The 13,321-nt window shown below is 38.8% G+C and overlaps 1 protein-coding gene across 4 annotated transcripts in view; it reads left to right on the forward strand.

Annotated features, from left to right (window-relative positions):
• Positions 1-13,321, forward strand: part of RAD18 (RAD18 E3 ubiquitin protein ligase) — a 109,149-nt gene that overhangs the window by 72,308 nt on the left and 23,520 nt on the right. For all 4 annotated transcript variants that reach the window (XM_064593144.1, XM_064593131.1, XM_064593142.1 and 1 more), the window contains one exon: positions 4,309-4,483. In XM_064593144.1, the coding sequence (XP_064449214.1) occupies positions 4,309-4,483 (175 nt within the window). The remainder of the gene's footprint in view (positions 1-4,308; positions 4,484-13,321) is intronic.

Raw genomic sequence — 13,321 nt, forward strand, 5'->3', positions numbered from 1 at the left:
GACCTATTTTTATTGATTTTGAGAGGGGTTCTCTGTGCTTCCTGGATTTTGATGCCTGTTTCCTTCCCCAAATTAGGGAAGTTCTCTGCTATAATTTGCTCCATTATACCTTCTGCCCCTCTCTCTCTTTCTTCTTCTTCTGGGATCCCAATTATTCTAATGTTGTTTTGTCTTATGGTATCGCTTATCTCTCGAATTCTGCCCTCGTGATCCAGTAGTTGTTTATCTCTCTTTTTCTCAGCTTCTTTATTTTCCATCATTTTGTCTTCTATATTACTGATTCTCTCTTCTGCCTCATTTATCCTAGCAGTTAGTGCCTCCATTTTTGATTGTACCTCATTAATAGCCTTTTTGATTTCTACTTGGTTAGATTTTAGTTCTTTTACTTCTCCAGAAAGGGTTTCTCTAATAACTTCCATATTTTTTTCAAGCCCAGCTAGTATCTTTAAAGTGATGATTCTGAACTCTAGATCTGACATCGTACTAATGTCTATATTGAGTAGGTCCCTGGCAGTCGGTACTACCTCTTGTTCTTTTTGTTGAGGTGATTTTTTCCGTCTTGTCATTTTGTGCAGAGGAGAATAGATTAATGAGAGAACAAAATGCTAGCAGAGTAACAACGTCCCCAGAAAATATACTCTAAACAAATCAGAAAAGACCTGAAGCAGTGGAACAAGAAACGGAAAGAGAGAAAAAAGAAAAAGAAAAAAAAGAAAAAGAAAAAGATAAAGATAAAGATAAAAACAAATAAAAACAAACAAAACAAAACAACAGCAACAAAAAAAAAACCAGAATGTGATCAAATATGATCAGGCTGGTATATAGATCAGTGCCACACACTAGATTTGGGTTGTATTTTGGTCTTTTAGAAGAAAGTGCCTCCCAAAATTTTAAAGAAAGAAAAACTTACATATGTACAAAAATAAGGGTTGATATAATGAAGGGATGGAATATGACTGTAAAGATGGAAATTATAAAAAATTTTATAAAAGGAATTGATAAGAAGTTGTTTGGAAAAAGAAAGAAGAGGATTTAAAAAAAGAAAAAAGAAAAAAAAGGGGAGAGAATGTGATCAGGCAGGGGAGTAGAAAACACCATATACTAGAGATTTAGGGCATATTTTAATTTGTTAGAAGAAACTATTTCAAAATCTTAAAGAGAGAACAACTTATATATATATGCCAAAAACATGGGTAACTAGTATGAAGGGATAGAATATGACTCTAAAAATGAAAAATAAAAATGTTTTTTAAAAAAAGAGATTGATAAGATGTTGGTTGAAAAAGGGAAAAAGAGAAATTCAAAAAAAAAAAAGCTAAAAAAAATTAACTTTGAAAGAGTAAAGAATCATGGTAAAAAAGCCATGAATTCTATGTGCAGTATTCCCCTAGCGCTGGAGTTCTGCCGTTCTCATGGATCGGTAAACTTGGTCTTGGCTGGCTGTTGATCTTCTGGGGAGGGGCCTGTTGCCGTGGTTTCCAAATGTCTCTGCTGGAGGCGGAATTGCCCCACCCTTGCCCCCTCCCGGCTAAGTAATCTGCTCGGGTTTGCTCTCGGGGGCTTTTGTTCCCTGCGAGCTTTCCATACAGCTTTGGAGGTGGAGAGTGAAAATGGTGGCCTCCCAATCTCCGCCCCGGAGGAGCCGAGAACTTGGGCCCGGCTTCTCAGCCCCCAGAGAAAAGCCGTCAGTCACTCCCATCTCCCCGGTCTCCGGCCGCACTCCGTGCTCACCCGGCCTGTAACCCATCGTTTCTATCTCTGGCCCCCGACCCCGGGTGGAGTCTCCAAACCCAGCAGATCCCTGCGGTGCACTCCCGCGCGGCTCCTCCCCGGGGGAGGAAGTTGAGTCTCCCTGGATCTGCCGCTTGTTGGGTCCCTGCTGGAGGAGCAGGGGCCCGACTGTGCCGCGGATCACGGTTTATGGCAACCCCGAGCTGAGAGCCCGCGCCTGGGCTCCGCCTCTGCAGCCGGCTTCCCTGCTCCGTTACCTGGGAGCTCTGCCACACTCAGGCACCCCCGGTCTTTCTGTGACCCCGAGGGTCCTGAGACCACACTGTCCCGGGGGGTTCCACCCCCTGCTTAGCCACCAGAGTGACGTCCCTCAGTGGAGCAGACTTTTAAAAGTTCCGATTTTGTGCTCCGTGGTTCTATCACTTGCCAGAAGCGGCCGACGGAGGCCCCTCCCCCGCTATCTATCCTCCCGAATATCGCCTTGGATTCACTTCTCCGCACGTCCTACCTTCCAGAAAGTGGTCGCTTTTCTGACGAGAGAGTTGTTGCTCTTCTTTTCTTCGATCTCCTGTTGAGTTTGTGGGTGTTCAGAATGGTTTGATCCCTATCCAGCTGAATTCCTGAGAGGAGACGAAATCCAGGTCTCCTACTCCTCTGCCATCTTGCTCCGCCCCCCGATAACTGACTTTTAATACCTACAAATTGTTGAATGATACTAATCCCCAAGAGGGAATTTATCTTGGAGAGCCTTATATAAGAGGGGAAGAAGTAAGAAAAAAAATGTAAGTCAGGTGCAAAAATAAAAGATAGTTTTAAGTTGAATTCCTGCTCCCTGGTTTGTCAGCTTGATTGCATTCTGTCCAGCTGAGTGTTGAATTGTCTAGGTTCATGCGTTTACTGGGTGATTGATTCTTCTTAATGTGATCTGGGGTGTCTGTTTACAAGAGATCTTCGAGCTCCTGGATGGTTTTTGTGGTTAGCTTCTTCTTTCCTTTTCCCAGATAAACATTAGAGGGTACAGTTTTGTTCTGGTAATGATTTGGCTTGTTGAAAGCCCGACAACATCAAGAGCTTATTTATAGAAATTACACTTTTGTGATGCTCTTCTTCAGTATAACAAAAACTTCTTATTTCTGGAAAAGTCTTGACTGTATGGACTTGGAAAGGTTTCTTTTTGAAGAATCTTATTCTTTTTCCATAAAATTTCTCTTTATGACAAAGCCTTGACAGTTTTTTTAGTGTCTTTTGTTGAAGGTCACTTTCCTGTACACGCACACTGGCTGAGTGATGTGTGAAAGCTCTGCTTCTCTGTGAGGGAACTCATGAAAGGGGGCTCTATACTCTTAGCACATGTGGCGTGCATGCTCAGTACTTACCCAGTTGCTGACTCTTAAAGACAGTGCAGCTGAAATCCTAGCAGAGTCCTGAAACAGGTCGTGAGGGAGAGTCTTGGGCACTGAGGAATCCTTCATGGATATTATTTTCTGCACTTGTATTTGCAGATCTTTGGTCATACCTGTATGTCACATTCTTGCAAACACTGTCTGCATGCCTCCAGCTTCCCTTATTTTTATCTGCAGCAGGAAACCTCAAATTCAGAATACGACAAGGAATACATAGAAATATGACATGTATTAGATCAAACAGAAATACTAGTTATGTCTGATTAGTTTTCCTTTTTCATATTGAATATTAGATTCTATTTAGTGGACTAAGAGAAATATCCAGATGGATTCACTACCACATAGCAGTCAGTGACAAATATAGTTCTTTCTTTTTTTTAAAATTTATTTATTTATTTGAGAGAGAGAGAGAAAGAGAGCAAGCATGAGAGTGGGAGGAAGGGCACGAGCCCAACACGGGGCTTGATCCCAGGACCCATGAGATCATGACCCGAGCTGAAACCAAGAGTCAGACGCTCAACCGACAGTCACCCAGGTGCCCCAAGCCCATGGTTCTCTTATTAATTGAATTTTTAATCCTTTTTTGTTGTGCTTCATATGTTTGTCAGTTTTCTCTGATCTGTGAAATATGCAGGAATTCTTTAGTAATACTGTAAATAGAAGCCTCATTAGAATTATACAGTTCACTACTCCTGGTTTTAAAAGGAAATTTTGTTTTTATTTATTATTATTATTATTTTTTAAAGATTTATTTGTTTATTTGAGAGAGTGAGTGAGCGAGAGCACAAGCAGGGGGAGCGGTAGGCGGAGGGAGAGGGAGAAGCAGACTCTCTGCTGAGCTGCTAGCACGAGGCGGGGCTCGATCCCAGGACCCTGAGATCATGACCTGAACCGAAGGCAGACGCTTAACCAACTGAGCCACTCAGGTGCCCAGGAAATTTTGTTTTTAAATTAATTAAAATGGAAATACATGGGGCGGACAGTATAATTAGATGGCACATGGTAGTGTTGATTCTTACTCTCTGACTGTTGCTAGAGTTTTGGAATCAATGTTACATAAACTTCCATTTTACTAAGTATAAATAACAATATTAAATGTTGTAGAAATAATAAACATAGGTCATAGATTTTATGATACGCTTGAATGTTTTTTTCTTTCTTTTTTCCTTTTTAGAACAGGAAGATAAAAAAATGAAATTCTCAGATACTTCCCCCATAACAAACCACTTCTCTCAGTCAAAACTGGAATCCCCAGGGAGAATGGAGTCTGATAGACCAGATGATTCTTCCAGCTGTACTGATATTCAAGAAGAAGCTCGCTCTTCATCAGATTCAGACTCATTCAATAGGTAAGAAACCTGTATTACCTGATTATTTTAAATTTCTATTTCCTGCGCATGCTAAGATAGGCAAAAATAATTAGAAAATAACTTTGAGGCCTGAGGCAGTTCATTGTTCTTCCACTTCAGTCTCCTCTTCTGCTTTGTAACTTGCACACGGATAGCAAGCAGGGAAGCATGTGGGAGAGTATTACAGTGGCCCTGGATATTTTTCCTGGAGTTGGAAAAGAGAGCATGATAGGCAGTGATGTTTTTGTCAAGACAGTGAGTGAAGAAGATAAAGACAGCCGTACTAGAAAATAGAAATGACCAGAAAGACAATGCATAGGAGAGTAAAACAAAAAAGAATAATTTAATTGAACAAGTAAGAACGGATGGGCTTTAAAAATGAGAGATTTGGAAGCGAGTGGTTTTTCCAAATGATTTTTTAAGATATTTTTAAGGGATGCCTGGGTGACTCAGTTGGTTAAGTGTGTGCCTTCAGCTCAGGTCATGATCCCAGGGTTCTGGGATTGAATCCCGCATTGGGCTACTTGATCAGCGGGGAAGCCTGCTTCTCCCTCTGCCTTCCGCTCTCCCTGCTTGTGCCCTGTCTCCCTCTCTCTCTCTGACAAATAAATAAAATCTAAAAAAAAAAAAAGATTTTTGAAAGTTGACGTATTTTTAAAAGATGACATAGAGTTAAATCGTTGTATATATGTATACAATATATGTATATATATGTATATGTATATAAATTTGTGTTCTGACATTTCATTTTATATCATGAACCATTTATACCCATGTTTCTACCTCATCTTTATAGCTGTTTTTTAGTGGGTGCAGCATTCTCTTCTAGTTCTGTACCATAAATGACCAGATTCTTCAGTTTCTGTTAGATATCTACATTTTTCCCAGTGTTCTATTTACACACCTAAAACTGTGGTAAAGCTCTCTCTCTGTAGTCTTCTGTTTCTAATAAATCATTATTATTTTTTTATTTTTTATTTTTTAAAGCTTTTATTTATTTATTTGACAGAGAGAGACACAGCGAGAGAGGGAACACTAGCAGGGGGTGTGGGAGAGGGAGAAGCAGGCCTCCCGCTGAGCAGGGAGCCCGATGTGGGGCTCAATCTCAGGACCCTGGGATCATGACCTGAACCGAAGGCAGACGCTTAATGACTGAGCCACCCAGGCGCCCCTCTAATAAATTATTTTTAACACTATTTTGATAATGGTAGAGGTGTTGCTGCCTTCTGAGTGAATTATACCAATTTTAAATGCTACCATCAGCATGTGAATGTGTTTTAAAAATTATTTAGTCTTTGATATTTCTTCATTTAAAAAATTAACAGTGCTCTAGAATAATAGACTATGTCTAAACTGAAACATCAAATTAAGAAATTTTTTTTAAGAGGAGTATACCCCAAGACCCTCTGCTTTCCTAGGATTCTTGGGAAACTGTTACAAATTATTCAGGGTCGGGTATTAGGAGGGAAAAATCTCACCTCATCCCTAATGTTTTCAAGGTCCGTAACATATCTCAAGTTGGGTAAGTGACCTGCGTGTTGTCCCGTTTTGTCTGAGGGCATGGTACTGCTGCCCGGTTTCTCTACATCAGCCTGTTCCTGCAAGTCCAGTAGGCAGTATCTATTTTTAAATACAAGTCGTGGAGGAATGCAAGGTAAAAATGGAGGAAAATCAGAGTTCAGGGGAGTAAGAGTTCATTTTTAACCATAGTCCCAGAATGCCTGCATGTCTGGGAATGCCAGGGTGAGTTTGAACTTGAAGTGGGAGAATGGGAGAAGTTGTAGGAGGAAATACATGGCAGCAGATGTGTATTTATGTATTTGGTGGTGAGAGGCTGGTTAGTAGGGTGAGTTTGTTTGACATCTTGGCATATAAACATAGAAAAATATCATATTTCAGATCTGTTGGAAAGATGAATTGAGGTAATAGATTTGAGAATCTTGATAACTGTGTTTATTCTACTTTTATAAAGATGAAATCAGTTACATTTCCTTCAGTAATGCTGCAAAAATTGGGACTCTGGCTGGACATTGCATCTCCTTCATTCTGAATCTTCAACTGTATCATAGAGTAAATCCCAAGGTTATCTTTTTTTCTTTTTTTTTTTCTTCCCTCCCTATTTCTGTTCTGAACTTTGCTTGAGAAAGCTCTGAGCCTGGGCTAATTAGTTCCATTCAAAATTCATTTAATCCGGCCTAAGCTGGGCGCTAACTGGTGAGGCATAGTCTTCTTAGTTACTCCCTGTTGCATTTCCCATGGCACCTCTTCCACACCAGTTGCCTGTGTGTTTCCTCACTGTCGATGGACGCCGTGTCTGCAGTTCACCAAGGCCAGCTAGTCTGACCTGCCTCCAGCTCTTCTTTTCCCTTCTAAGGTTTTTTTGTAATTTCTGATCTCTTCTTTCCTGTTTAACATAACAGAAAGACGTATTTCTTAAGACGTTTCTAAAAAATTTTTCCTGTCAATGAGAAAAAGACATTTCTTCAAAAAAAATTTTTTTTATTACATTTTTAATCCCAGTGTAGTTAACATACAGTGTTATATTAGTTTCAGGTGTACAGTATAGTATACAATTCTATACATTGCTTAGTGCTCGTCATGCTAAGTGTACTGTTAATCCTCTTCATCTGTTTCATTCCTCCCCCGGCCTGCCTCCCTTCTTGTAACCATCGGTTTGTTCTCTATAGTTACGAGTCTGTTTCTCAGTTTGTCTCTTTTTTTCCTTTGTTCATTTGTTTTGTTTCTTCAGTTCCATATAGGAGTGAAATCATATGGTATTTGTCTTTTTCTAACTGAGTTATTTCACTTAGCATCATACTGCATATTGTTGCAAATGGCAAGATTTCATTCTTCTTTATGGCTGAATAATATTCCATCACACACACACACACACACACACACACCTTCTTTATCCATTCATCAATTGACGGACACTTGGGCTGCTTCCATATCTTGGCTATTGAAAATATGCTGCTATAAAGGAGACATATTATTTCTTTTTTTTTTTTTTAAAGATTTTATTTATTTATTTGACAGAGAGAGACACAGTGAGAGAGGGAACACAAGCAGGGGGAGTGGGAGAGGGAGAAGCAGGCTTCCCGTGGAGCAGGGAGCCCGATGCGGGGCTCGATCCCAGGACCTGGGATCATGACCTGAGCCGAAGGCAGACGCTTAAGCTGAGCCCCCAGGCGCCCCAGGAGACATATTATTTCTTAAGATAAATTCATCTACCTCCCCTAAGACATTACTTTGCCAGTCATCCCTTAGGTTTGTTCTTGGATGGCCCCTTTCAGCCTTCCTCTAATCTCTTTTTCTCTCATTCTTCCCACTAAGCAGGAAGTATTTTCTACTTCTGTGAATTCCTGTAACAGTGTATCTGAATTCCATAGCAGGTTATCTAAATCAAATCCTTTCTTGTATTTAGTTATTTGAGTATCTTTGTCATTCCTATAATTATCCATCAAAGTCCTTAAGAATTGAGTCTGTCACTCATTTTCAGAAAAATTTCCTGCCAACGGCTTACCACTAGTCTGCTACTACTAGACCTTCACTTAGTGAATGATTTATTGATTGTAAGACATAACATTTTCTGTTTTACATTTTAATGTCTGAAATTGTGATGTCTATTATAATCAATGGTGTCTTACAGTTGCTACCCACCAAGTTGTGGTCGTGATGTATTTACCAGTTTGTGAGCATCATGGCTCTTCAGACTGTCATTTCACTTGAGTTACATGCATTGTTAGCATTACATTGGTTTGTCATTTAAAATACCTTCCACAAAGTAATGAGAGAAAAAAAGAAAAATGTGTGAAGAAAGTGCAGCAGAGTGTAAGTTTGATGTTAGCAAGTTAATATTCATCATTGGATGAATGCTGCAATTCCATTCTTGAAAAACAATCAAGTGATTTACAGGACATAGGAAAGAAAGATACCCACAAGTCTGAAGACTTGTTATAATTTTGTTAATGAACTGTGTGCAGAGGATTTTCTGTTACATGACCAACTGAATGCAGGAGAAATGTTTAAATCCCTTGGAATAAATAGAAGAAATTTCAAAGTAATAAGAGGATGACTGATTCACATGTTGCAAAAGACTGTTGTTAGTGTGTCCCACATCAATTTGTCAGACCCTTCTTGATGTCTTTGAAAAGAAGCTGCTTCTAGTCACATGAAATGTGATTGAGGAAAGAGACAAATTTAGGAAATGAATTTACAGAGTGGATGTCAGTGCCTTAGATGAAATTCCTGGAGACAGTAGTCAAATATTTTTGAGAAATGCTGTATCTCTGGTGCTGTTGGTAACTTTGTGAGGGAAAACTCAGACTTCATAGATAGTGAGTCAGAAAATGATGAAGAAGAGTCGGGCTCCAAATCTGAAGACGTTTTGGGAATACTTTAACCAGTTTATGTCAGTTCTTTTTTTTATATATGTACAGCAGTGGTATAAAATAAAAACGTAGGTCTATATACAATTATAGAACTCTCTGGATACGTAAATTTAAAATTCTAAGTGAAAAGGAAGTCTTTTTTTAAAAGATTTATTTGTTTATTGAGAGAGAGAGAGTGGGGGAGGGGCAGAGGAAGAGACTCTTAAAGCAGACTCCCTGCTGAGCGCAGAGCCCGATGTGGGCCTCTGTCTCGTGACCCATGAGATCATGACCTGAGCTGAAACCAAGAGTCAGTCACTTAACCGACTGAGCTACCCAGGTGCCCCAGGAAGTCTTATATCATAGTTGACTTGACCTCAGTTTTTTCTAAGTGACATAAAATAATGGTTCATCTGCCATCAATGTTGTCTTAGGTATTTGTTTGTTTTAAGATTTTATTTATTTATTTGACAGAGAGAGAGATAGCTAGAGAGGGAACACAAGCAGGGGGAGCGGGAGAAGGAGAAGCAGGCTCCCCACAGAGCAGGGAGCCTGATGCGGGGCTTGATCCCGGGACCCTGGGGGATCACGACCTGAGCCGAAGGCAGACGCTTAAAGACTGACCCACCCAGGCACCCCTGTCTTAGGTTTTTGAAAGGAGTATCTGAGTATGAATAAGGTCTCTGACTCACTTCAAATACAATTTCATCACCTAGTTGGAAACTTAAAAAGAATGTCATAATACTGGTTGGTGGTAACCTGGCAGAAGACTGTCATGAAGTATAGTGATCCACTGGTTAATTCCAGTGTTATTTAGTGATTACAGAACCTAAATAGACAAAAGAGATACCCAGTAGATTGAGGTAATTAGCACCATAATAATTAGGAAAGGAATTCAAAGGGAGAAGGGTATCCATCACAACTAAATGCTTTTAGTAGACTCCTAGCATATTAGAGGTAAGTCATCTTTATTTATTTATTTATTTACTTACTGAGGTATGATGGAAGGTTAGTACCCTTATTGAGATCTTTTCCAACCCTAAAATTCCATAATCCTGTTATTTTTGATGAGTGTAATAGTTGGTAAGTTACCTGTGTTCTTTTACCCCTTGTTCATTTCAGATCATGAGTCAACCTTCTAGAGTTATGGTTATTCCTCATATATTAAAGCATTTCTGTCTTTATCCCTTTCATTTTTACAAAAATTTTCTCATTTTCTTTTTATGATAGTTTTGTTGCTTTCATTGTAAAGCCCCAAATTTTCAAAACCCCTTTAAATTAGATGTTATGCATGTATGTTGTGAAGAATAGAAAATTTAGGTAAACAAAAAGAATAAAATTCCTGAATTTTATCAACCAGAAATAATTTCATGTTAACATTTTCATGTGTAGATCCTTCTAAAGATAGAGGTATGGACAGATGGATAGATAGGTGAACATTTTTAAAACAAAAGGATCATAGTATTTTATAATTTTTTGTGATTTTTTTACTCTTTTTTTTTTAAAGAGAAAAAGTCACACTATTTTAGGTCTAATGTGAGTACAAATATATTGTGAATATTTCTGAACTCATGCAGTCATGCTTTAATACAGAGTATAGATCTTACTAGATTGTTGAATAAAGATATTAGTTTTCTTTGTATTAGAACAATATTCAGACTTACATAATATGGCAGACTGACAACTAAGATGTTATTTTAAGACCCAGTAGGTATATCCAATCCAGATAATTATTAGAATGAAACTGTTTTGTTGCTAACTTGATTCTTAACTCTTAAGTAAGTACTTTTTTTAGAATTTGAATTATGAATGCTGTATTGATTCTCTGTTGCCAACCTGAAGACAGATGATAAGCAAATTGATTAGAATTTTATATTTTTGTACAACTTCTTGCTAGATGATTTCTGGGAGTTCAAGAGACTTGTCCAGATTTCTCTAAATTAACTTATTGTTCTTCTTAATGAAAAAAAGAGAGCTTTTGTTCCCTGAGTTTTTGGCAAGCAGAAAAAAATGCATTTTTATTGAATGCTACATTATAAGAAAAGATGCTTTTGATTATGATCCTTTAGAGGAAGCTTTATCTTCATGTAGAGATGAATAGTAGTCATACTTTTATTTAGAAGAATCTTCAGATGATTATTTTAAAAATACGTATTTGTGCACTTTAGCTGTAGGCAAAAGAACTTATAAAGAGACATTGTGTTTTGGCCTAACTAAGAAATTTGAACAAGGTCTATAGATTAGATAATATTAACTATGTCAGTATTTAATTTCCTGATTTTGATCATTTCATCATGGTCATATAAGTGAATGTGGTTGTTCTGAAGAAGTGCACACTGAGGGGCTTAAAGGGGCATGATGGCTCCAACGTACTTTCAGTGGTTAAAAAAATAACAGTATGTGTGTGAGCACACATGTGCACACATACAGAGTCACTTTTTGTAGCTTTGAAATTATTAAAATTAAAAAATGTATTGAGAAGTCATTGTCCATAATCAAAGAAGTTTGTTTATACTAGGAAATTTTCTAAAGGAAAGATTTATACTTATGATTTATTGACCAAGAAAAGTGGTAGCCAGTGTTCTACATAGGGTGGTGAGTATGGTCTTAACGTAACTCAGTCAGTTTGGGACCAGCCCAGCTAGGTTATCTCTGCTTTGGCATGTTAGAGATCTTGGACTAATGAAGTGGCGACTGGGATTTCAGTACTTACAAAGACCAACTAATTTCATCACTTGGCAACCTACGTGAACCTTCTTGCAGATTCTAGGTGTTGGTCATAAAAGAATCTGAGTCAGATAAGGTGTGAATGATACATTTTAACTTTTCACAATTTCTGGCGGAAACAGTTACCTCTTCTCTGATGCTAAATTAGCAGCAATTTTGTAGGAAGTCCAACACAGACATAGGCACAGAACACCGGGCTCTTTGACTGAAAGGCTTAAATTAACCATTGGCCATGTATTTGATATATTTTGGTGCAGCTTTTCTTCACTTCTCAGCCATTTTTGGAAGAGCTGTCTGTCCAGAATTCTTGACAGCAAGAGAACAATAACAAAAACACGAGAAAGTGTGAAGAAATCTTGATTACTATTTGTTGGAAAATTTAAGGAGTAAAATTCAGCCTTTCCTAAGTTCTGAGTAAATTGAAGAATGATGGCACAATCTTAAGAGAAAAGGTGCTATTGTGACATTCATCTAAGGAATGTTGAATACTGGCATCATCAGCCTGTTGATAAGACCAAGTCGAGTTTATGACTTACTGAAGGAAACGGGAAACACTACCTCTGTCATCTATCAGAGTGGTCTGTTCTAGCCAGAAGGTCGAAGTTGAGATGTGTGTTGAGATTTCGAAGTTTGGTTTCAGACAGGTCTTTCCATGTGGGTCTTGGTTAGGATTGGGTAAACCTACGTTGAGAATTGGTGAATACAGCAATATGAGGATTTCAAGAGGTAAGGGGTGCAAAGAATCCTGGGGTTATCATGCTTTCTATTGAAAAGCTGGTGGGGTCTTTTAAGTTTTTGGACTCAACGATAAAGTTTTTCACAACTTTTTTATGTTCCTAGGCAAGAGTCTCCTGGAATAGTAAAGTATATTGGTGAAGCCTTATTAATATGGGCAGTAAGGTGTGTGATTTTGACAAATGTTATTTGAGTACTAAGAGTGTTGCATGTATTATATCATTTAGCCTACAGGCAAACCCATTGTAAAGATGTGGAAACTAAAGGTTAAAGGAGTTAAATAAGTTGCTTCGGGTGGTACGTATTTTATGTGGCAATATCAGGATTTGAATCCAGGTATAGTTTACCTCAGAATCCAAGTTCTCCTGACTGATAATGCTGCTGTGACCAAGCTTGCTTGCTCTTAACATTCTTTAAAGAGTAGAAATACACAGATATTGAAATGGTTAGATTTCCTGAGAAGACCCTGAGACAAGAATTTGAGGGAAGCAGTTAATTTGGAAGGTGAAGGAACCACTATAGGGGTGGGCACATGAGACAGGAAAGGAAAGACAGTATTGAAGGGGGCATGTTATCAAACCGGATACCACCATGAGCAGCTGGAGTTTTATTAAAACTCCTTGGAACTAGGAGCTGGTTTAAAACACTCACCTGGGTTAACCCAGGCAAGGGTAAGGGAGTCAGTTACTTGACTGGGGGCTGCTCTCTGCTGCCTGCATCCTCCCATGCTGGTGACAGCAGCCTCCAACAGGGAGAGGACAATCCAACAAAGGCCCTGACAGTTGCAAGTCAAGCCTGGGACACTGAAGGGATAAGGAAAGGTAAAGGGATCAGGGCAGGGTACCAATGGGATCTGCCAAAGCAGTGATTCCAACTGAAGATAGGAAAATGGTTCGGTTTTATGTATGCTTTATCAATACAGATGGGGCTGCTCTAGGTTTTTGCCTAGATCTCTAGTCCAAAAGAGTGTAAGAATGTCTGTAGGCATTCCAGAGCTAACTATGCC

Source organism: Mirounga angustirostris, unplaced genomic scaffold (genome assembly GCF_029215605.1).
Source record: "Mirounga angustirostris isolate CCGP_5_RB_7025 unplaced genomic scaffold, mMirAng1.0.hap1 SCAF_1, whole genome shotgun sequence".
Taxonomy (NCBI): Eukaryota; Metazoa; Chordata; class Mammalia; order Carnivora; family Phocidae; genus Mirounga; species Mirounga angustirostris.